Raw genomic sequence first — 26,010 nt, 5'->3', positions numbered from 1 at the left:
CAGCAACTGCATCTTTCTGTCCCTGTCAAAGACACTGAGCACCTGTGGGCTTCTTCAGTAATCCTCTCCTCTTTGGCACTCTTACCAATTAGTCAGGACTTCCAGTGTGTTCCCACTGTTGGAATTGACCTTCCATTTCGAATTCCTGTCTCAAGTTGTCGTAAGATCCTAATTTAGTGTTGCTCAGATAAGTCTACACACCTTCATTTTCCCATGGACACAAAAGACGTGGCTACAGAGGGATCAGTTGGACTGCATGCATGGGCCTTCTGCACAAGGTGACATCATGGTGCAAGGAATCCAGCTGTACAGAGTGATTACTGGTCAGGATGGTCTTCCATCAACATGTATGCAGATTTACATGCACATGTTAGGCCAGTAATGAAGGACTCTGAGGTGCCTTAAAGGGGATTTAGTAGATGTTTAACACTTATCTTGGAGTAGATGTGGAGAAATTCATTACACACCTCAGTAAAATGTCTTCAGAATGCCAGGTGACTCACTTTTTTAAAAATTGGGTGCTGATCATTTCATTATTAAATGATATGCATTAAAACATTACTTGTTTCAATAACAGCAAAGTGCTGGGCTTCCTGTTCTGTGGAATTCTGGCAGAGAGATGCACAGCTTCTAAGCATGTGCTCAAAGCTGATGGATGAGGGTTATCTCAGGGTGCAACAATTTTTTCATATATGCCACCATCATTAAACAAATCCATTTTTTGCGCCTTCACATTAATCCTTTTTATGATGTGTCTAGGTCTTGTAATCTTTGTTTGATGATAAAGTGCAAGAGACCTTTTGGGAATAATCCATGTAACGGTACTTCAGAAGAATCCAGTACACGTGAGAAGCAATTGTTAGATTCAGTTTCCCAGATATTTTTTATTTCTGTGTTGGGCAAAATTACCAATGTCACTGGAGGGAAAATATTTTGTTAATAGGCTAATTTCAAATGCACTTCCATAGAAAATTAGTACTTGTAACAAAATCATTGAGATTTAAGACTGTTCTCATTAGGTGAACTGGGTAAACAGCTTGGGGATTCTTTAATCATGAATAGTGACAAAGGAGCACAAAATAGTCCAAGAAGAAGCTATTGAGTATTTCAGTGGTATCTTAAGAGAAATAAATACTTTCATTTGCCTGGTACATTTATTATATTTTTAGAGATACTGCCTTTTTAAAATGGTTGAGCGTATTATGGTCCTTTCTTTTCATACGTTATTTTCTTTCTCTCTGTGTCTTTTCATGTTCCCAGTCTCCAAATTCCTCCCACAGTGCAGACCTATGCACTTACTTGCATTCACTATCATGTCTGATATCTAAATTGGAAGCAGTGTCACCTTTATTCTGTCAGTGGCTTCACGGGATGAAATAGTCAAGAAAGAAATTTTCTTGTTTGTTTTAAAGCCAAATTAGTTTTCCTAATATACAGAAGGGAGAATATCTTCTGAATTGCTATTCAGCACTTTATTGTGAATCCATGTCTGGCCCACTTTGAATATGGCTTAGCTTCCCAGTGCTTAATGCATTACACTGGGGACTTTTGTTGCTGAGGTTTGTCATCTCACCAGTAAAAACATATTGTTTCAGATTAGCAAATTCAGAAAACTTTTAATTGTCCAATGAGACAGGGTTCTTAGTTTGGTGAGGGGGTGGGAAGGGTGAAACTTGCAGTTTTTTACATCCAAGAATAAATGATCTTACTATACAGCGTAGTAGATGGAGAGTCCAGCTTTTAAAACAAATAAAGATAGAGTGTGACTTCTCAAAAATTCTAAATGATAATCTGAAAAGTATACAACAAAGGCTCTTTCTACAACACCTGGTTTTGTACTGTGTAGATAAAGGGAAATTGTTTAAATGGTCAAAGTGGTATCCCTTGCAGTACTAGACTTGAAGTGGCCAGAAATTTACATGTTTAGGAAATGGTTGTTCAACAGGAAAATAACCAAATCAAACAAGCTAAATGCCCTGTGGAAAACTTAAAGAAAATGGTTCCTTTTAGTATTTATAGAAAGACTTTTATGATTACCTTAGTCATTCCACAGCAGTATTTCTCTGTGCATATCTTAGGTCTCCTGGCACGGAAAGTGCCCCTAAGTTGTGTAGTAAGGAGCATGTTGTGACAGGTGAATGTACCTACACACAGGTGTTCAAAGCTGGAGGCTCTTTTGGTGCTGGATGTTCTGGTTCTCAAGCAGGGCAAACTCCTGAGGAGGAAAATAATTGAATAAACTTGGATCTTGCATATGGTGTTTGAATGTTTATAAGATGGTCTGTTAATAAAGTGTCAGAAGGACAAGTTTATCCACACGTCTAACTAGTCCATTTATTGCATGTTGTGTATCAGCACCCTGTGACAGGCAGACGTAGGTAAGACTGAGTGAGCTCTGTGGTCTAGCTGAGGAATATGCAGAACCTCTGCAGGCATGCTAAATCCCTGATTTGGAAAGAAAAAGGTAGTACAGTGCTCTTGAAAGATAATTTCCTTTTAATGGCAGTGCTAGCAACATCAGAGAATTATTTTTCAGAAATGTGGATTTAACATTTCTGAAATGCCTAGAGAGGAACGTGTTTTGTGGTTATAAGTCTTCTGTTCCAACTCGGAATGTTGAGTCAATTGATACTTTCTGTATGAAAGTATAAAAAAAATTCCATAGTGGGGCTCATCTAGAGTAGCTCCCGCTGTGATTCTGGTGGTGTAGTGATACCTGTCTCTAGTTGTACCTGAAGTACATAATCAGAGAATTACATTGCACTGATCAGCTGGGATGTCTTTTATGAAGATGCGGGGATTCGTACTTTCAGGAGTTGCTAATTTCTTGAAAAAAGAGCTTTAGAAACAGCTGTATCCTAAATTTCCTTTATAAACAACTGTGATAGAAGGCAAAAGTGTGGTAATATATGCATGTAATGGGTGTATTTGATTGCTTATATACTTTGTTTATCATTTATGGCTTAAGAACAAGCCCAGTTCCCAGTGCTGAGTTTGGTCTAGGTTCTTACAGCACAAACCTTTTAGAGAAATGGTGAAAGCTTACAGAGTCTGTTTACGTTCTCTTTTGTTTTCTATGTCAGCCCCCTCTTATGATGGCATATACGTTCACACTGAGGCATGCACACTTTTGCTGTTGCAGTGCAGGAGAAATTTAGGAGCAAGAATGAGGGGGTGGAGCTTCAGAGTCACAAAAACAAATCAACAGCAAATGTAGCACTGGCAAATGTAGCCTCTGCTGTCCAGTAAAATCCTTTTTTCTCTTATATGTTGTGCACTTATAAGTACACTAAAGGCTTTAAAGGTGATTATAGTTTATTTTCAATCTTTTTAGCAAGCTAAAGATACTATAACTTAAAGTTATATTAATTATACTTATAGTTTGGATAATTAATACGCTTTATGGTGGTCAGTGGGTTTCAAAGTTAAATACTTGACTGCAGAGGTTCAGTGTGTTCTCAGCTATGTGTTGGGGTCCACCCCCAGCCATCTATTAGTCGTGTTTAAGAGTGGGGGGAAAAGCATTACTCCAATATAAAAAACTGCAAGAATGCTTTATGCTTACAGACTCAGTAACTGTTCAGCACTAAAACTGACAGACTACTATAATTTCATTGTGGGGGGTGCTATAATGTTGGTTTTTTCCTGGCAATGTACTGCTCTGGATTTCAACAGCATACTGTAGAAGTTAAAGCAAGTATAAAAACTGTCTGCCTTTACAATTAAAAACTCTCAGCATGTCCTGATTTTGTGGCCTTTTGTAGTAAAGGGAAAGCTATACATCAAGTAAATCTAAGAAGTTTCTTCCAAGCCTCTCATTAATCTCTCCTTGAGCCTTCTGCCTTTTAAACAACTGATAAAGAGACTCTGCTGTTAAAATACTAAAATACATAAACAAATGTTCAGTCTTATGGGTTTTGTTGTATAGCTGTTCCTAACAAAATTAACCAAAATTTATACTAGATTCTACACAGTGGAATCAATTTGCATTGTTCTGATTCCTTACCTGATGGAAGTGCTGGAAAGCAGGAAGAGTTGCTTTGAGCCACAATATGCCTTAACAGACAGAGGCAAAAAGATGGCAGTATCAGTGGCAGTTAGTGCTTATCTCAGTGCAGATGAAGCAACTAGCATTGAAAATCCTGCACAAATGCAGATCTTTTTCCCAGAAAATGTGCATTTAGTTTGAGTGAGGGCCCCATCTACACTGACAGTTAGAAATGGAAATTTGGGGCTCTTGATGCAGTTGGCTGGTAGGGACTGCTGCACCATTTAGCTATGATCACCTGGGTCTAGATGCATGTGACTAAAATATGCAGGAACCAGCACATTTCTGCATGATGCCTTGTAAAGCTGCTGTATTGGTCTTAGAGTCTGGGTTTGTTAAGGCCTGGCAGTCTTCAAAGCTCGTTGGAGATTGATGCATTCAGATTAGGGCAAGTTGGATACAGCCTCTTTCAATAATTTGCCTATCTTGGAAACATACATTTTTGATGTGCCAGCACTGCTTAAAAGCCCACGGTTCCCATTGCTTGGTTTATCTGGAGGTTTGCCATTGTTGCAGGAGTGTGTCATGCTTGCTTTCCTTGTGAAACCACTGCTGGGCCATCAGGGGCTAAAAGCTATGGGGATGGAGACTGCTTAGTGCTCTAACTACGTGTCTTCCTGAAGAGTGTTGCAGTGTCCCGCCTCTTTTGCTGGCTGGTCAGTTTAACTGGCATAGTTAAACTGGAAGATACAATATTTCCCAGAAATGGGAATGGCATGTGCCCCCCTTTCCTCCCTTCAGCCAGTTAAACTTTTAAGAGATGAAGCTGTGGAATGGGGTTAAAAGTGGGAAGTTACCAGCCTCTGGTGACAATTCCATTGGAGGTTCCTCAGTAGCTTTGCAGTTTTGATGCGGCAAAATGTGTGTTAACTTTCCACTCATTTTTCAACAACATTTTATGTTTATACTTGAATTTTTTTCTAGTGAGAGCAAACTTTTCAGTTGAAGTCACTCTTAGCAACAAGATACTTTGAAGAAGCTTGCAAAATAAACAGAGGAAAATAATGGCTCTGCTTAGTGTGAGTTGCCTTTTTCCTTTTCTTTGCTTGTCTTCCAGAGACAAGAGTGATTGCCTTAAAAGATATTGTTTTCTGCATTGGTGTTCTTTTTGGCAAAAACTTAAGCTATTCAGGGTTTGTAGAGACACTGAAATGATGTTGACTCAGTTATTTTTCTCCTGATGGTTATGTTTATATTTTCCTTGAGAAGAAAAACTGTTCTATCATATTAAAAGCAAACAACAAAAGAAGCTAATTTTCCCATGCTTGAAGTGTAAGAGAATCACCAGTTAAAGAAACCTGACCCTTTCTGAAAGCAACTGGAACGTGGCATTTCTGTCTGCCACTCAACCTTTGAATGCTGAAAAAAGGCATAAGGTGCCCATGCTACTGCTGAAATACACAGAGCATGGTCTGTAAATAAACACTAGATTTGCCAAACAGTTGTGGTACGAAGAGCAGATCTTTGTGCCCTTATGTCTTCCTTGTTTCTTCTGCTGTGCTCAGAACTGGCTAGCAGTCTTCCCAACTTCAGCCAGGAGTCTCTGACTTCTTCCACCTCCTCTTCTCCACCTGCTAGCTGCTTGGCTTCTTGCATTATATCCTGCTGCTGGATGAGGCTAATATATTTCTCCTGCATGGCTGTAATTTTTTGAGGGTAACAAAGGTTTTGTAAATAGTAGATGTGGGTATGAAGTGGAGAAGATCTTAAAGTATGGTCTGCAGGAGGTTGGAACATGGTCAGTTCTTACGGATTGAGAGACTGCGGGTCTCTGGCTATGCAAATTGTGGTTTGGAGAACAGGCAGAAAGAACTTCCTTAGCTATAATATACTTAGAATCATACGGTCCACTTCTGTAGCTTGTGAGTACTAGCTGCTTATGAATTCCTAGCATATTTTACTGCAGCTACATACACAAGTAAGGATTTTATTGCTTTTACCAACAGAAGGATAGGGAGGACAGTACTGGTGTCTCATGTCTGGAAGGTAGTATCTGTTACTAGAAGTGGCATTTTTTCCTGTACATTTCCCATGCCCCAGTGCAGACTGGCCTGTTTGTTCATTGTAAGTGCTAGTCCAGCAGCGTTCAACGTTTGCTCTAATCTGACACACAGTTTTGGTTTCCAGAGTTTAAAATTGAAGAATATACAGTTTTCTGCTAGAAAGACATCATGTCCTGTAATGTTTTATAGCAATTTCTATCTTTGATACAGAGGAAAATCTGTAGTGCAGGACTTAATTTTCAGGTCTTTGCAACTATACAGTCTTCTTGCTTATTTCTGTTAGAAAAGATTACAAAGAGATCTCTCTGCTGTTGAGGTGATGTGTAGAGAAAAGAGAATCAGTTGTGGGCATGCACTTTTGAGACTGAGCTTTTTTAAGCCAAGGATTTGCCTACAGAATGGAGAGATAAGATCTGTGTGTGTTTAAATGTAACATATGTGAGTGTAAATTGCCTGGGGTTTTTAGGCTTTCATATTCTAGTGTTTCTAGAGGTGTGTCATTCCTTGAATTGGTGCTTGTACCTATTGCCAAAACAGCATTTAGAATTGCAAAATTTACAGAATCACAGAATCAATTATGTTGGAAAAGACTTCTGAGATTGAGCCCACCCTATGGCCACCACCTTATCAACCAGACCGTGGCACCAAGTGCCACATGCAGTCTTTTCTTAGACACCTCCAGGGATGATGACTTCACCACCTAATTGACTCCAAGCACCTAACTGAAAGATGGAGCTCTTTCATTACACTTAATACTCATTACACTTAATACTAAAACAAATTTAGAAGATTAAGTTCACAGCAAACTTTGAAGAGGTGCAGGTTTTAGTTCTATTTTAAAATGCTGGCTCTTTACTTGTAGTATTACAATTCGTTCTTTTCAAGAAGACCAGTATGCGTGCGGATGGCGTGGTCTCAGTAAGTTTATCAGTAAATAAAATGTGCAAAACCAAATGTAATTTTGAAATATTGAAACAGGAATGAAAATAAAAGGGAAAAAGGAATCACACTGATTTCCTGAATGAGCAGGATGCAGCAGTGAGGGCAGGCTGTGGTGGATCTGTTCACTGGACATGGGCTGTGTGGGAGAGCTCCCAGATGCTGTGCTTACATAGGCTCTGACTTGGTTTCTTCCTTCTCACTGGTTTATTCACATGATCATTTTAGCAGTGGGAGGGCTTTATCTGAATACTGTTAGATTGTGGCTGTGTACAGAGCAGGGGACACTGATAACAAGCAACAGATGGCAAGCAGATTTCCGTAGGAAGTCCGGTCTTGTTTTTTTCAGTGCTCACAGGTAAGGAGGAAGATACATGATAAGGATGGAAGGAGTGTGTGTTTGAAGTACTCTTGCTGCAACTCTGGTTTGAGCTATTCCAGAACTATACCATGCTGCTTCTGCTACCAGAGTTGCACACAGTGTGATGAAATGGAGACCTCTGTGAGTCAGGAAGACAATAAATTATAACTGTGTGGCTGTGACAGCTCAGTAGGAGCACCTATGGATGGAAAAAGCATTACATACTTTTAAGCACTGTTGACATGAGATAATTTTTTACCACTTTAATGAAAACATAATCAAATGAGCACATAAAGCTTGGAGAGCAAAGTATTTCTTTTATACAGGAGATAAAACTGTGCAAACAAATGTCTGCTGTCAACAGAACAAATTTTATTTAAAATGCAAAGCTTTAAGATTGAAAATACAATCTGTGAGTGTGAAAATTTTTTTAGGAAGACTCTTCTGTATAGACAACATTTTCAGTAAAGTGTTTATTAAGACACGAAAAATAGCTTTCTGTTTAAAATACACACAGATCAAATTAGAAGCAAAATTACCATAGTCAATGGAGATTATATGTAGCTCTAGGAATTATCTTCTGCTTGTATAGTGGATCTTTCTGCATTAAAAGATTAAACCCCCCTCTAATTTTAGAATACATGTATTTTAGGTGGACAACAGTCTCAATTTTTCAGGTAGTTCAAAAGTCATGCAGTAAAAGCTATTCTGGACTTAAAATATGAATGATAATCCATGAATTCTAATATCATAGCACTGTGGTTATTTTGTAATGCTTGGGTGATAATCATAACTCTTGGGAGAAATATTTTATACTTTCTATGCATACTGGTGCTTTATGTGTAGTTTTTTGTGAGTCAATCTCATTAGTCCAAATAAGCTACTTAAAATACTTACAGGATAAACAAAACCCTTTCTAAAAACACAGAAAGATTCAGTATCTGGAGCCCTCAGAAGCTGAAGAGTTAATGGTGGGACTGCACTGGATTCAGTGTATTTGCAGATGTTGCTGCAACCAACTGCTGATTTTTCTCCCATCCTGTCAGGGAACTCTGCCAGCCATGATTCATGGAATGATTTTTTTGCGCTGAGTAATCTGTGGTTTTTCTTTTTTCCTCTTCCCTCTCCCTTATTTTTACCATGAACTAAAGCCCTATTCATTTCAGCTAAAGGGAGGAGAAGCTTCCAAAGCATTAATACAAAACATAAATACAGTCTGTTTTGAGTGGAGGAATTGTAACAAATGTTAAACTTGCAGTAATTTTACTTGGTCTTAGGCAGTCTAGTCCAGTGTGGGAAAACAGTTTTAGAAGAGAAACAGCTTTTGGTTTTGCTAGTCATATGGTTTCACAGTTCTCTTAAGACTTCTGTACTAGTATTGCTAAAGAACATCCAACTTCTGTGCTGATATTATGCCTCCTTTCTCACAGATCGCTCAGAAAGAAATAAACCAGACTGCCGCTCTTCAGGGTAAGAATTGTATTTCTCTATTTATTCTTCCCTTCTCTTTCTTTTTTTTGTCCCCTTAGTTTTTCCTTTTATTGGGTGAACTAGGAAATTGGCCAGAAAAATAAAAATGCCATTTTTCTACTCTCTGTTTTGGTAACAGTAATGTAATACCAAAATAATTTTGTTTTAAAAAGAATTGTTATATTTCTTACGGGCAGAATTTTTTTCAATAAATTAATAGGACTTGCTACATTGTGATTGTGTACACTTAAACTCCAAAGGCTTGTTATGTATCATGCACAGGGTTGTTTGGTAAAACTGTGGTTTAAAACAAGAAGCCTGTCATGACTTTTGCTGCTTTGAACTGTTTGCTTCTATAGCAAGGAAAATAATTCTTGGTTCAGTCAAAAATAGCAACACTATTATTTATTTCATTAACTCTGATCCCATCATACATAATGTTTCACAAGATGCAAATGGAAGTGTGTTAAACAAAACATACACACACACACACCAGCACTTCATGTTTATTTAGAATTTCCATCAAGAGTTGTCATGAACTTCTAGGCTATTGATTTGCAAGGCCCTATTCTCCCTTAAGCTTCTGAATATTTTGTAGTTCTTCTTATCCTCTGATTTTTAAATAATCTCTTTCTCTATTGCCTCATTTCCAGACTCTCTCTCTTTCAATTCTCCCCTGGGGAATAGGATTTTGTCCCTATCACGTGGTGGATAATGGGATTTTAATGAACTAAAGTGATAGAGCAGACCAGCAAACACTGCTTCTCCCAGTCCTTTGTGAAAAGTCTTTCCAAAAAATGCCCCTGGTGTTCAGTCTTTTGACATGACCTGACCTTTTCATTTGATTTTTACAGTCTACATTTTTTCCTTTTTGGTACATTTTTACAGTACAGTGGACTAGCTTTTATAGTTGGAAGAACAGTGTAGCATTTTCTTACAGCACACTTGATGTGTTGTATCTATTGTGTGATGTGATGGAAGAAAGGATGTTTTTCCCTTCCCTCCCCTATCTGCCACAGCACTGTAGCTGATTCCAGCTGTGCATTTAAGTTGCAGGGGAGTATTGCCTTTGTCTTTGAGTACTTTTATCTACTTAAAAGCTCAATCACTGCATGTCCTGATTTCTTTTTATACTTAAAAATACTAAACTTTTTTTTTCTTAAAATGATGCAGTTACAGTCTTCATGTTAGAACTTTCATTAGATCATGTTGTATTATAATAATGTCAAATAAATCCAAATCATTATGAAAAAGAAAGCTAATTTTATCGAAATGTTTAGTTGAGGGTTGAAAGAGCTTCAGTCGTTCTCACCAGTATGTTTTTTTGCTCTGGAGTGTATTTTAGAAGTTTGAATTTGGAACCAAAAGCAAAGTAAAACTTCTTATTTTTTTCTATGGAATTGAAAAATCCAATTCCATTGACCAGCCTTGACAGTAAAATTCTGCCCTAAACTGTCTGGGCTACAGACTCCAAATTCTCATGTGGAAAGCACAGAGTAATTAACAGTATAATGTAGATTGCTCATAATGTTGAGAAAAATGTACCTTTCAGTAGCCTTTCATTCCTGTCAGTGGTGCATGTGCTTTCTGACCATATCTATGTCTCTTCTACACCCTTCTCAATCTCACTGGCCGTTGTGTCATGAGCTGTGAGGAAGAAAAGCCACCACTTAAAGGGTACTGTTGTTTTGTGCACGTCTCACTTTTGTTTCTAGACTGGAACAGGAGCAGCCTGCCTTACTTAAGTGATGTGCTCTGCTAATTGATACTGCTACACTCAATGGTTCATCTCTCATTATAATTGGAAGCATAATTCTGTGGTGACAAATTGCTGGGCGAGATTCTTATCCTCAGTCTGGCCATATCATGCTTAGGAAAAGAGCTGCGGTTCCATCAAGGCCAGAGCCCCTTGATAGAAGACTTGATGTAAAACTAAACAGTGAAGTATGCAAGGCTAAAATTGAAGTGCAAAGCACACTTCTCTTGTAACATGGGGAGCATTTCAGAGCTGTTTGAATTTCACTGGGGATAGTTTTATGCCATTTTATGATGAGCTACTGTGCTTATGACACTGCGCTCTCTGGGAGCAGTTTGTGACAAGGGAAGAAGAAAATACAATGGTTCGGAGGCATCTTGGCTACTTATTCCTTAAACTGCTTATTGTGGGATGCATATCTTAAAAACCCAAGATACTATCTCTCTCATGATCTCAAGTGGAACAAAAATGATGGTGCAGGTCTTGGTACTTGAACTCAAGTTCTAGAAACAAGAATTTCTGCACTAGAATTACTATGAAATATTGGAGGTGGACATGGGGAGACCATCTGACAAGATGAAGGAATAAGCAGTGAGTCTTAAGAAAGGTAGATAACCTAAGATGAAATAGCAGATGTGGATGTTTCCAAGAGAGAGCCAGAGAAGTAGTTTATTGTTTTATATAAAACTCTGGTGAGATCTTGCCCAGAAGTCTGTCAAGTCTAAGTACAAATGTAGAACACTGGGATAAGAAGAGACCAGAAAAAGGCCCAGATATCCACCACCAACTCTTCCTCATGCATTGTAAGGTTAGGTTTTGGTCTGGAACATGATCATTGTATTAAAATATCACATAATATTTCTTGTGATTTCAGGGGTCTAAAGCTTGCCCTTTCCAACTTCCTATTCTTACATATTTCTCTGCCTGTGTATTTCTAGATGTATTTCAGGCTTGTGCTTGAGTCTTTGCAGTATTAGGGATGAAAAGTTTATATACAGTGAGACAGGAACAGTTTTAAGACATAGCTTGAACATAATTCCTTTGCAATGAGAGTCATATAAAAAAGCCTGTTCTAGGTAGAGCAGTATATAAATGGTCATTAATATAGTTACTTTATTATCGGGTGGTGCCATTTAGAAGAATTTTTACAGCAGTATTGGGAACTCTGACAAATATTCTGGTTTGGTTATTAGCCTATCGAACGTTTAGACTGGGAGAAATGCTACAGAAGGGGGGAGCATTCTGAGGGGTGATACAGGGACCTAGCATAGCATGGGCAAGAAATCTGGAGAGTGGATGAACCAAAGACCATAGATAATGATTTAAAGAGAGGGAAACAGATATTAGGTAATGTTTACAAAATGTGCATTACATTATCTTTTGCCTCTTTTGGTAATTAGCAACCATCTGACACTCAGGAGAGTTTAGATAAAGCAAGGAGTAGCAGAACAGGGCCTGTGGGTATCTATTTCATGTACTGCTCTGCACTGATTTTTTTGTTAAGTATAGCACATTAGTAAGATCAAAACAAATGTTCGCTGAATCCAAATAATACCTATTGCTGTGTTAAATTTTTATCAAAAGACATTTAGTTTCGTGACCTAATAGCCATCCTTCAATTGTTACATTTCAGACAGTATTAAAATATATCTCTACTGGTAACAGTGGCCTGTAATTATAATTCTTGATTTTACTGTCAGGTCATGCTTGTACTGTTGTCTCTGATAGCTTCAGGTCATGCACTGCTGTAACACAGGTCAATTAGGTCAAAAGAAGTAGATCTTTATTCCTCTAAATGTTTTCAAACTGAAAATTATATGATAGTAATAGAATAGAAGATTTCAGGCATCTACGTATTTGCAGTTAATCCCTGAACATGTAAAACTTGTAGAAGGAACTGGATTTTTTTTTCTTCTTTTGGTTAAGGATTATGGATCAAAAAATCCTGAAACATAGTCCTGTAATTTGATATAATTCATTGTAGTTGCCTTGACCTTGGAGATGAGAGCATGCAGGTAGGTAACAACTGCAACAATTTATTGAGAGATTTAGTAGGGTATCAATCACTTGAAGTCAAGTAAGAAATCTTGATTTTTAGTGTATCAGTGTCTACTGTGAAAAATGGGGAGGGGGATTAAAATAATTAGTTCATTTCTAGAAACAGATCCTAGGTTTTACAGGCATATAGTCTGCCTGCTGATTGTAGTGTGCTTAAGTTCTTTTACAGCTGCTTGCCTTCATTTGATTGAACTAAATTGAGCTTTTTTTATTTAAAATGCATCAAGTCAACAATACAAATAGACAAAAGTCGTCTTTTGTTCCTTTATAAACAAGCACTTGAAGTGGCTGATCAAAGGGACTACTGATCCCTTTAGTGGGGCTCTGGTAAATCAAGCGATCATTTTTATGAATGGTATTTTGTATCCAACTTTGGTTTTAGTTGTTTGGGATTATTTTTAATGTAGCAGAATTCCATTAGTGAAAGCTTCCCTGCATTTCTGTTTCCTCTGCTATGTAATGTTGATTTTGTGGAATTGTGTTTAATAAATACTACAGTAACAGTCTGACTATAGCTTAAGAATGCGTTCTCCCAGATCCTCTGTGAAGCCTTAAAAGACACCCTTTAATGAAGATCTTAAGCATTTAACAGAGCATGAAGGGAATCTTAAGGCACTGGCCTGACAATGTGGTGGAACTGTCCCCACTTTATAATTAAACTGAGGTGGTTTTACAAATCAATATGCTTTTGAGGTCTTGAGAAAACAGACAGTAACAGGTTTTTCTGTGTTGTAACCATTACAGTCAGTCATTTAATAGTATCATAGAATATCCTGAGTTGGCAGGGACCCACAAGGATCATTGAAAGACTATGCTGAGTTGGAAGAGTCACATCATGTGCCTGAGAGCTTTGTCCAAACTCTTCTTGAACTCTGTCAGGCTTGGTGCTGTGACCACTTCCCTTGGGAACCTGTTCCAGTGCCCAGCCACCCTCTAGGTGAAGAACCTTTTCCTGATATCCAGCCTAAACCTCCCCTTACACAGCTTCAGGCCATTCCTTCAGGTCCTGTCACTGGGCACCACAGAGAAGAGATCAGTGCCTTCCCTCATGAGGAAGTTGTAACTGCAATGAGGTCGCCCCTCAGTCTCCTCCAGGCTGAACAGACCAAGTGACCTCAGCTGCTCCTCACACAGCTTCCCCTCAGGGCCCTTCACCATTCTTATGGCCCTCCTCTGGACACTCTCTAACAACTTAATGTATTTTTATACTGTGGCACCCAGACCTGCCCCCAGCACTCGAGGGGAGGCTGCCCCAGAGCAGAGGAGAGCAGAGTGGGACAATCCCCTCCCCTGCCCGGCTGGCGATGCTGTGCCTGATGCCCCCCAGGGCACACTTGGCCCTCCTGGCTGCCAGGGCACTGCTGGCTCATGTTCAGCTTGCCATGGACCAGGACCCCCAGGGCCCTTTCTGCAGCGCTGCTCTCCAGCCTCTCATTCCCCAGTCTGTATGTACATCCGAGGTTGCCCTGTCTGAGGTGTAGAATCTGGCATTTGTTTTTGTTAAACTTTGTATTGTTGGTGATTGCTCTGTCTTAGTCAGATGGGCAGTGTGGAGAGACTTCTGCCGCTTCTGTACTGAGAAATCACAGAATGGTGGGAAGGTCATGCAGGTCATGTAATCAAGCATTGTGCTCATAGTGGGAAGATGCTGGTGCTAGTTCAGGCCCATGATGTTTTTTTCTAGCCAAGATTTGAAAATCTCCCAGGAGTGGGAGATTGAGCCTACTTATTTTCAACCCACTCACAGGCTGCTTGACTGTCACTTACTAACTTTATTTCCAAGTGATACGGCTGTGGGAAACACTACCAAAAGAAGCAGTCTAAACACTGGACTACTTAATATCCAGAAGGACCAAATTCATTCACACAAACATCCTGAAGTACAGTTTTTCATTACTGCTGTTTAAAACCCTTGTGTTGTCTACTAGCAATGTCTGGACAGCCTTGTCAATGCTTCTGTTTTACATAGGAAAATTTCGGGGTTTTCCCCATCTAGCCAGTGTTACAGACTGTAATACAGATCTGAAGTTTGAGACTTTGAACCTTGCTGGCACTCCATCTGAATGGGAAGGGTTGCGTGTAGAAGAAAGAATGAATGCTGGGGGATGTTTTACTGTGATATTCTTACTCGTTACATTTAGCTTTTGTAATTTTTATGGCTAGGGAGTTACTCAGATTACTCTTAGTCTAAGCATGCTTTTAGGCTGTGAAAATAGAAATGTCCTGCTTTTGTACACTCTCAGTAGGCCAGAAGTTGGGTTAATTCTAAAAAGTATCTAGTCTCCTTCCCAAATCCTTGGGGTGCAGTTTCACAATTGCCCTGAGCTGAACTAAGCCTGTGTTGCTCCAAGAAGGAAAGGACTCATTCTCTCCTTTGGGCTGCTGTCAATGCTCATGTGGTTAGTTGGATCAGAAGGCTGATCTCCAGGGAAAAAAATAGCTGTCTTCACAGATGAAGCAGGTTCAGCATAGGGGAGCAGAGTGATTTCTTGCAAGTTCCACAATCAGTCAATGGCAGAACTGGAAGCAGGGGCTCCGAGCTGTGGCTTTTCTTGTTATCTTAAAAGCGGGGTCACATGACTCCATATTTTTCATTCCAAGAGGTAAATTTTGGACTCATTCACTCAGTGCAATCCAACAGGTTAAATATAGATTGAAATGGGTGAAACTTGAGATTGGAATCTATTTATGTGTCTTTCTTTGTTTATCACGTGTTTCTCATCAGCACGTGCTTTCACATCAGAACTTTTGCTTCTGGGAGTAGAATAAGCTGGAGCAATTTTGTGCAGCATGTTTCTTTGGTAGCTTCTTTGCCACAATAAATCATTATGCTTAACTTTAAATTTGCAATGTTAGTTTTCACCCTGCTCAGTTTATACTTACCTGTAAATGAGAAAAAAAAGAATCACAGGTAGAGCAGAGGAATAAATGGCAAATGGGTTCAGTGTAGTTTTTGGCAGTTAGGGATCACAGGAGTATCTGGAGCCTGTTCCTGGGGGTGTTTGTTTTAATGTTGTCAATTCATCACTTTTGTGTTGGGTATTTTTGGCTATTCATCTCACAGATAGCAGTAAAGAGTTACTGTGAAGGGTGCATCCTAGCCAGTCTCCTAGATCCCTTATTCCTAAACAGAGAAGAGGGATTTGTTTTAATAAAAGAGTTCTCTGTTACTGGTTTCTGCAAAGGGAATTCTGAAGGTCTGTTTGCTCTGGTGCCGTGAACAACTCCTTCCGTTGTCTGGGCTGCTCTCCAGTGCTTATTCTAATTCATAATGGAAAATAACGCTGCAAATGAGATGGCTGTTGAAAGAATAAAGAGAAAAAGGCTTACCCTCTGTCTTCACTGAAAGAATTTCACTGCTTCTTTGGGCATCTTGTGTACATGAGCAAGTTTTACCATCCCATCATCTTTCAGAAGAGACTCCTATGGAAAGTACTGACAACCATCCAGACACATGGCCACACTCCTTGTGCGTTACGAGAATTATCTGGGACATGAACATGGTTTCAGGAAGGACACAATTGCACATCACTTTTTTAAAGTCAAATTAATCAGTCATGGTTATAATTCTGCTTCTTTATGATTTTTTTTTCCTCCCCTCTATGATGAACAGCAGATGATATTCATCTGGTAGCTGGGAAGGAGGGCTGGGAAAGAATTCTTTCCAAAGGTATTTGTAATACTCTCAAAGAAAACAGAAAAGGCGGAGGAGCTGCTAAGGGAAGCCTATAGGATATGTGTCAGGGCTGAGGAGGCAGACTCAGCAGGTTGTAAACTTACAATGCTGAAACAGTAATTGTTAGGTTCTCTCTGAAAGAATTTCATGTTGGTATTTTAAGAGTGTTGGAGCTTTGGTTTATTTCCCTAAGGACTTATGTAGGTTTCTGTCTAGGCTCAGTATCTACATTTTCCTTTGCCTTTGGAATTTGAGTGGGAGAGCTCAGTTTGCAGTTACATTGTGTTCGTTTCCATGGCCTCTACTCTGATGTGCACAAAAGAGAAGAGGTTGTTACTTCGTTCTTTTTTTCTTTTTGTTCTCTTTTTCTGTACTGCTCACCTACTTTATAATTTCATTGTAAGTTATTCTTTGGTGTCTTTGTTATTTATTCTAGTATAGGGAATCAGTTACCTTAAGTAGCAGCATCTGATTTGGCAGGTTGAACATTGAAATGATTGATCAAGTACTCTTTTAAAACATGTTACAGTTGCATTCTCACTACATCATGGGGGTAAGGTATTCCTAGTGAGGCCTGTCACATTGAAAATTTCTTCCTCTTTACTGTATTTCAGTAGAAAGTACAGTATAATGTGCAGTTTGCACAGCTGTACTTCAGACTCTGATCCTGTCATTTGTGAAAGGTTGCATTTCTGATTTTGCTACAAAATTTCTCTTTTCAAAAGTGGTATTTTGCTCAATGCAGGCATCACCATTTGAATTTAAGCCATGTTTACATACTGAGTTTGTCCTAGTTTTGGCCATCTGTGACAATCACAGGCTCAACTGAGCTAGTATTAGCCCTTAGTGTAGACAAGGATGAGCTGCTTTTTCATCTGTTGCAGCTGCTTCAGCTTCAAGAAGAGAACTAATATTCAGTGACATGAAAAGTCATGTTGCCTGTTCCCTTGGAGGCTACAGCCAAGGCAGGTCACCAGCAGGTCTCTTCATGCCATAGGAGGGTCCCTTGCTACAGAGGACTGAAATTAGACCATGCACCCCTAGATGTGGAAAGTATTCATAGAAGTATGGTCTTTATAAGTATGCATAGCTGCATCTTAATCTTGGGAGCATTGTTACAAGAGGCTTGTCATCTGAGTGTGGTGAACTTTGCCATCTCCTGAGGCTTGAGGCAAAGGTTGACTTCTAATTAAAGAGAAGGTCCAAATCTAATCAGGGTGTTCCAACCACAAGCAATAATTACTTTGTTAAATCTCTCTTTTAATCTATAGCATAATATCTGGTTGAAGCAAAAGAAGTACCTCAGTGATGTCACGTTTTTATTAGGCAATACTTTTGCTTGGAATAAATGCTTAGTAAAAAGAAACAGCTTTAGTTTTACTATTACAATTCTTCTATTTCATGTCATTGGACTTCTTCTTCCCCAATACCTCACACACCAGTATCTGGTATCTAGTATTAGAACCTGAAAGGAGGTTGTAGAAGTGAGAGGACTACAGGAAGTGGCCTTAAGCTGAGACAGGGGAGATTCAGATTAGATATTATAAAAAAAATTTTGCTGTTATGGTGGTCAGGCATTGGAATAGGTTGCCCGAGGAGCTGATGGAGTCACCATCCCTGGAGGTGGTCAAGAGATGGATCTGACGCTGGGTGATACAGTTTAATGTTTTAGTGGTTCAGGGGTTACAGTGGTAGTGCTGGGTTGACAGTTGAATTTGATGATCTTAAAGGTCTTTTCCAACCTTGACGATTTTATGGTTCTATGAATACAGTATTAGTTCAAACAGTACTGATACCATTTTGTGGTTGGACCGGGTCAGGAACTTTCTTTCCTCTTCCAAAAGCACATTTTCTTTGGGCAACTGTTTTTAAAACTATTGTGTTGTTTTATTGCCTTGTTACCACGGCCCCTTCTAAAATAACAGGTCCGTGAATAGCTAAAAGCATGTAGTGCTCCTGACGGGTGAAGGTCAGACAACTAGGAAGAAAGAGAACAGTATCGTGGGACAAGTACATTAATGACAGTTGCAGGAGAAGCTTTCTCACCACACCTTACTGGTGTATAGGACAAAAGATTATTTGCTTTACTGTTCAATCTGTCTTCTTCCTTCTAAGGCTGTTGACAAGGAAATGAGTTCTGTTAAATGAACTTTTTACAGTGTGAACTAGAAATGCTTTCTGTTAATAACAGTATTTATTTTTTCCATCAAAGACAGATCTGAAATGACAACACAGTTCTCTGGTGCAACTTGAAGCCATATTTTCTTGTCCTTTTGCTTGTTATTTGGCAGAAGAGGCAGACCCCCACCTTGATACAACCTATTTTCATGTGGTTGTAGAGAGCAATAAGGTCTCTCATGAGCTTCTTTTTCTCCAGGCTAAACACTCCCAGCTCCCTCAGCTGCTTGTTACAAGACTTGTGCACCAGGCCCTTCACCAGTTTTGTTGCCCTTCTCTTGGCACTCTCCAGCACCTCAATGTCCATAGTGAGAGGCCCAAAACTAAACACAGGATTTGAGGTGTGGCCTTACCAGTGCCATGTACAGGGCTCAATTGCTGCCCTGGTCCTGCTTGCCACACTGTTTTTGGTACAAGCCAGGATGCCATTGGCCTTTTTGGCCACCTGGACGTATGCTGGCTCATGTTCAGACACTATCAACCAGCATCCCCAGGCCCTTTTCAACCAGTTTTCCAATCACTCTTCCCTCAGTCTGTAGCAATGCCTGGAGTTGTTGTGACCCAGGTGAAGGACCCTGCTCAAGCAGGGCCATCCTAGAGCACATCGTGTGGATTGTGTCCAGATGGTTCTTGAGTATATCCAGCGAGGGAGACTCCACAACCTCTCTGGATAATTTGGCAAAGTCACCTGCACAGTAAAAAAGTTCTTTTTCATGTTCAGGTGGAACTTCCTGTGCATCACTTTATGCCCCTTCCCTCCTGACCTATTGCTTGGCACCACTGAGCAGTTTGGCTCCATCCTGTTGTCACCCTCCTCTCAGACACTTGCTGACATTGATGAGGTCCCTACTCAGTTTTCTCGAGGCCGAACAGGCCCAACTCTCTCAGCCTGTTATTTTAAGGGAGATGCTCCAGTCTTACTATCTTCATTGTCCTCCTCTGGACCTGCTTCTGGAGCTCCATGTCTCTCCTGTGCTAAGGAGCCCAGAACTGGACACAGCAGTCCAGCTGTGGCTGTACCAGGGCTGAGCAGAGGGGTAGGATCACCTCCCTTGCCCTGCTGGCAGTGCTCTCTGAGAGAAGTGATACTTTGTGTTTATTAGCCAACAGTGGGTTTTTATTAGTTTTTATTTTAATTCATATAGAGTTTTAGCACCTACAGTGTGTTGTGGCAAGCAGTGCCAAAGCTTAACCTCACATTGCACGTTGAAAAGTCTCTCTGGCTCTTGAGCTTGGTGTTAGCTAGTTTTATATAATGTTTTCTACATTCTGTAATGTAAGAGACTGAGCTGTCATTCCCTATAGCTTTGCTGCTTCTCGAGAAAGTTAAAATGTTGTTTTCTGCTTTTAAATAGATCATGTCAATCAATTAGGTGGTCTTAAAGAAAAGGTCGCTATTACTTTTGGAGGCCCAGAGGCATGTCAGCAAGGGGAGAGAAGGTTGACTGATATGAGAAAAAGGACGGGAATGATTTACTGCCTTTGGAATTAAGGGCATCACTGAGAGTGGAGATTAGATAAATTACCTGCTTATGTTATCTGAATCCAGGGCCTTTAAGTTGCACTGGAGACCGAAAAAAAAGTACTATTTATTTTCTGTGCCTGTCCTTGTAAAGATTATAGATCATTTTCAGGTGGAACTTGAACTTTTAAAGGGTTAGAGGTCAGAGATGAAGTGGTTGTTACAAGAGAAGGGTAACCCCACTGGTTCCTGTTTTTTCCGGGTTTTTTTTTGGTTGCCGGAATAAGCTCATCTTTGTGGCTGTTTAATTTCCTCTGCCTAATTTACCTGATGACATGTGGTGCATTGGTTGAAGTGCATGGAGGAACATGTGATAGAGCTATGTGTTTGGGGGACACTTACAGGTGAGGGAAGGGCATTGATATCTGTGGCTGTGAAATGTTTTGGAGAGGTATTTCTTATGGCTGTTGCTCTGACAAAGTCCGGTTCAATCTGTTCCACGAGGTGTTTGTTTCTGAAGCTAAATTTAGTTGAGTGGCAAAAAGTGATGATAGTGATTATTTCTTCCAAGTTGTAATCATCCATTAGAGACTGCAGTATTTACTGACTTGCCATATAATTTGAGGTTCGTGATGTTGTAAGACAGCCAGGATATATGATTGAGGGTGGAGGAAGTTCTTTTTGTCTTACAGTATGTTTGCATGGTGACTTGCTCAAAGATGAGATCTCTGGAGAAATGTCCCCGGAGGTTAAAGGCCTTCTCTCGGTTGCTGAGGTAGGTATTTTGTTCTTACAGCAAATTCAGTGCTGTTCCTGCCTATCAGGATTTTGCAGTGGGATAGATGCAGGTTTTGTAGGCATCGGAATGATCTAAAAAATTTCTTTGGCTCTGTTGGTCGATGCTTCTATTTCACTCTTGGAAAATAATTTGAGTATGTGTAAACTTGAATGCTTTTCCCCAGCTTGGGCTGGCAAAGGTATTAACTTTACCTATACACTATACCTTACCAACAGTCTTGTAGATTCAGAATTAAAAGACTTGAAAAATAATCTTTGATGCATATCTTTTTGGAATGGTTGACCTTAATCTCAGAGTTCCTGGATCTCTGTGAATGTATAAAAAGGACTGAAGTTTAAGATCATGTTTAAACTCAGAGGTATAACATTGCAGACCTACAGATATGTGAATGTTTGTTTTGTTGTTGTGTAGTGCAAATTTCTAGTGAATCATTTTCTGTATTTTGTAACCAAAAGCTCTGTCAATATCTGTGGCATAGAAGAAAAGGAAGCATTTCAGTAAAGGCAGGGGAAAAGTGTTCAGGAAAATATGCCATTTCTCTGACTGAGCTGCATGCAGGGCACCTTCTGGAAAGACAGGACCAATGAAGGGTGTGGTTATGAGATTTTATTTGACAATTTCTGTGCACTGTGCATTCTGTAAGGGCCACTGTTACAAGTTCATGGATCTCACATATTGTAGGGTGTAACTGGGTGAGTCAGCAGTACATTGCAACAAGATGTGATCATGCATGAAGATAGTTTTACTTCTGTGAGATTTTAATGTAAGAGGGTTGAAAATTAGTGTTTCTGCTGTTTGTTAAATGATTTATTTTGTTTATAAGTACAAACGGCCTGTTTGAAGCCAGTATGTTTCTTTATATGGGCGACCTTGTAGTATTCTTAAACACATCTTTTGGCTGTTGGTTCACATTTGTGTTGTAGACAGGGTTTTGGGTTTCTTGTTTCTCATTTTTAAGTGCTGAGTTAAACCTTCACTATGTTTGGTGCATATGTATTAATATTTCTGTCTTGTAGGCTGTCCCTTCACAACAAATACCTTTGCTCTCAACACACATCTATAATTAAAACAATAAGGAAATTCCCTTTGTTTCCTCACTCAGCTAAAGGTTAAACTCCAGCACATTTCATGCTGCTTATTTGACTCGGCTGGCCTATGAAGAAATTGAATTCAGCTGAAGGAGCACAGAAATCCTTTGGCATGGGACTTGTCTAATACCTTAGCATTGGCAATTGTCATACTTTGAAATTCCCAAAGGCACTCAAGTGATTTTTTGGCACTGAGGTCACACCAGTACTGAACATTTCTCATAATCCCAGTTCTGTGGGTTAGGTTGAACTTTACATTTTAGATTCCAAACATCTCTCTTTTGTATTACAGTGCTGGAATTGGGCTGCTAATCTTTGACTAGGCAGTAGAACCCATTTGGTAGTGTTCCTGGGCAGTGAGACTCAGTAATTCACCTGTCAGAGGCCTTAGTTGCCTCAAGATTCCCTAGGAACTCCTTCATTACACTCTAATTTCCTCTCAAAGGATGCACAGTAGTTGAAGCAAATGAGCGTATATTTTACAGATTATTTTTACAGAGGAAACAAACATATCTAGGCAAAATAAGAAACATCTGTACCTTGTTCCCTTGGTCTGATTACTGCTGTGATGTCTTTGAAATCTGTATACTTGCAAGCACCTGAGCTTTCTCCACTGGATTTCTCACCTCCAGCGTATGAATCATCTGGGTGCTGCTGAGTTCTTGCCCTTGCAGTCAACATCCTTTTGTTCCTGCTTGTTCTTCTCTGGAGCAGTGCTCTTTTGTGTTTCTATTCTGAAGCTTCTCTATTTTCGAAAGTCCAGCTGAAATATACCCATCTTTTATTTTCTTTGGGTGATTTCCCCACCCATTCTCTATTGTTTTCTCTTTGCTGATCTGCAGATAACTGATTTAGTAGGGATTTAACATACTCACTGCTATAAAAGAAGTGTTCTCTATTTTGTTATAGTCATTATTAATGTTTCTAGTCAGATGAGAGCATACCACTTTTTCCCTTTACAAAGCTTTAAAGATAATCTTACCACTATACTCGTGTGTTCTATGAAATATAGAAACTATTTGAAGAAAATCTAATATTCATACTTTATAATAGTTAAAGCCCTGTAAAGATATCTTGAATCCTGTGGATCCAGATTTACTGGTTTTCTTTATGCCTTTGTCCTGCTCATCCTTCATGATTAAACCAGATTTTATTCATCTGTGATGTCAATTACAAAGGTTGTGGAGCTCATTTAGCCGCCAGGTTATATTTGATGTACGGAGATGTATGAAGCAAGCAGAATGTCCTGTCAGTGGCTAGAGAAGGCTTTGATTTACTGACTGAAATGCAACTGCAAATAGTTGAATCAAAAAACCATTCTTCAGAAATAGGCTTTGTTTTGTACTCTTTGACTGTAAAAGTAGGCCACTGTCATCTTTCCCCATGTGCAAATGCAGAAACTCTGTAGACTTCAATGGTAAAGTATTTCCATCAGCAGAAGCTGCACTTTACTAAATTGTTCTGTTTGAAAGTGCTGGTTTTTCCCTTCTGTTTTTTAACTGTTACTTTTGTGTCTGAATATAATGCTGGCTGGGCCCAAGTATCCTGTCCTTATCACTGTAACAATTCAGTGATACTTTCATTTACATTTACAGTGCTACATTGCTATTATGCTATTATTAAAATTACAGGTGTTTTCTACTCCTGGAATTATTTACCACCAAGATTAAATTGCCATTAATCATAAATACTATTTACTGATTTTAATCAAAACATACTAGCAGGCTTATCATTACAGTGAGTGTGATATGTTGATAGATGGCATACCGGGGAGTCTTTTTAGCTGTTACAGGAGGGTCAAACTCTTCTAGCATACATTTTATTGGGAGCTGAAATCAGTCAAGGTACAATGAAGAGTTGAGAATGACTTGAATCATGCTTTAAGGATTTGCCTTTCTGGAATGGCTGTGTTTCTACACTCATCTTGAGGTTAGGGGCAGTTCAGCTCAGGTTGCTATAGGAAATCTAGCTAGTAAGTCTGTAGCTCAGGATCAGGAAAGAATTAGTTCAGAGCGCACACAAGCCAAGTGACTCAGATTCACAAAAAATCTGGGAGTTGTTTCAGCTTCAAGGTCTAAGCTGGACATTATTAAATGTGGAAGCTTTTGTAACCTCATGACTTGTACACTGCTGTGAGAATTGAAGTGTGAAATGTTATCATCTGCTGCCATGATTTGCTTTGACTTCCTGCCTGTGTTCTGCCTTAAAATTGAAGGTTTAGTTGCTAAAATACAATCCCAAAGTATGACAGTGACAAGCACATGAATATGTAATAAGTGATTGAAGAAACAGCTAGAGAGCAATTCCTGAAAGGATTTCCCTATGCTGATCAACGTGAGCTGTTTTAATTAGTGGAGCAGCTGGATTTTAGCTGCTGCTTAACTACATCCTCACTCGTCCAGACAGTGGGAAGTCGTGGTTGTGGCATTCATTAAGTGATGCAGAAGTAGACATCCTCAGCATATTGATGAGGATTGAATTGTCACTGGACTTAATTACTGGTTCAGGATTTCTTGCTTTTGGAGCTGGACCCAAGAGAGAAGTAAAGTTGTGTGGGGATAAGTCTTAATTTCTAGATGACCTTATCTATACTATTGAGCGTGTGATTTCTTAGGTGACTAGATCTTTTTTAGCCTCCTGTCCCCGCAGGCCAGGACAATACTCCATGATCTAGCAGAGAACATGCAAGTGTTCATTTACAGAAAGACTGTGGGGACAGGCTGCTGCCAACCGTATTTTTTCTGGTCCTTGTCCGATCTCCTAGTGAGCCAATATGGATGACCAGCACTAACAGGAAAAAAAAAAGAGTGGATCAGCTGATACTGAAGGATGAGAAGAACGGCTGATGTGAGGTATAGCCAGCATTTGGTGATTTACTGTCAGATTAGTGGCAGAGTCATGGACTTAAGGTTTGTTTTCGTGAGTGGAGGCTGAGCTGCTTACCCCAAGGACTGCTGCTGGCCTCCCCGTCTGTCCGCTCCCATCGCTTCTCTGGTGCCATCCTGAGGCTTGTGTGGCTCTGCAGCCAGCTGGAGCAGTTGGCCTGTCTGGCTGAAAATTAATCAGGGTATTTGGGATGGGATTCTTTGTTGTTAACAAAATCACATGGCTGATCCAGCAGACTTGTGGCCATGCCAGCACCAACACAAGAGAGCTGGTGGAAATGGTGAGTGTGAGAAAGGCGGGTGTCTGCTTCTCTGACACTGGTGGGGAAAGTGCACCTGGATTCCACGTGCTGTGTCAGCTCATTTACACTATCAGCTGGAGGACTGAGGCTCCTCAGCAATGGAGGCATTGAAGAGGCTGACCACTGTGGGTGCATTTTCTGTGTAAATTCACTTCCACAGGGTTAATACAATTCTGTCCACTGCATCCACATCATGAATTTGGGATAGTTGTGAATCTTCTGTTTTAGCTTTAGGAGCTTTTTGGTAGAATAAGTAAGTCTGTCTTTGGCCTGCAGGTGGTAGTAAATCTGATCTTTTGCACCACCCCAAATTTAGCTATAAAATTATTGACATCTTTCTGTAATTTGGTCTGCAGTGAAATAATTTAGGTGACATTTAAAACATTTAGTGCTTGGAATAGTGTCTTTTAATAAGTTTTTAGAATGTTGCACTGTAGTACACTGTTACAAAGAAGGCATGATTTCTAAAGTAACTGAGAGGAATATATCATTTTTTTTATTAAACTCGTGTTTTGCCTTACAGTAATTTCAGCATGAGCTATTTTTAAATTCTTAGTTCACATTCCAAGAAGTCACAAGACATTAAAAATAGCAACATTTTAATTCTTTTTACTCTGTGTGTGAGTATAAGGCAGGGTCAATAACCATCACAATTAGATATGCATTTAACTTTTACACAGGTATGCGAATCTAAGGACTGATACTTTATGAAAAGCTTCATATAACGTGACATAAAGGATAAATGTTGAGACTTTGGAATAGATGCTTCAGAATATTAACTTTTTAGAACAAGTGATCATTCTTTTTCATTATTTTTGTTGGTTCCTTTTTCCATCTAGACTTTTATGTATGTCTAGAGTGATGTGTGAAAGAAGTGCAGTCAGTTTTCCTGTAGAATATTCATTGTTATGTCAGTTTAGATAAATAAACTAAAGATCCTGGTTCTGATAAAGGGAACAGGCAATGTGGAGGGCTGCTCAATTCC

At 39.5% G+C, this 26,010-nt stretch overlaps 1 protein-coding gene across 6 annotated transcripts in view; it reads left to right on the top strand.

Annotated features, from left to right (window-relative positions):
• SH3D19 (SH3 domain containing 19) overlaps positions 1-26,010 on the top strand; it is an 83,090-nt gene that overhangs the window by 8,097 nt on the left and 48,983 nt on the right. For 2 of the 6 annotated variants that reach the window (XM_017736764.1, XM_017736763.1), the window contains exon 2: positions 8,782-8,821. In XM_017736764.1, coding sequence (XP_017592253.1) covers positions 8,782-8,821 — 40 coding nt within the window. Of the gene's footprint in view, positions 1-8,513; positions 8,822-20,655; positions 20,727-26,010 lie in introns of those variants that run through there. The other 4 variants (XM_017736765.1, XM_017736766.1, XM_017736762.1 and 1 more) reach the window with 2 other exon arrangements.

The sequence above is a fragment of the Corvus brachyrhynchos genome, unplaced genomic scaffold (genome assembly GCF_000691975.1).
Source record: "Corvus brachyrhynchos isolate BGI_N302 unplaced genomic scaffold, ASM69197v1 scaffold175, whole genome shotgun sequence".
Lineage (NCBI taxonomy): Eukaryota > Metazoa > Chordata > Aves > Passeriformes > Corvidae > Corvus > Corvus brachyrhynchos.
The sequence above is the reverse complement of the archived record's forward strand: the minus strand, read 5'-3'. Positions and strand labels throughout refer to the sequence as shown.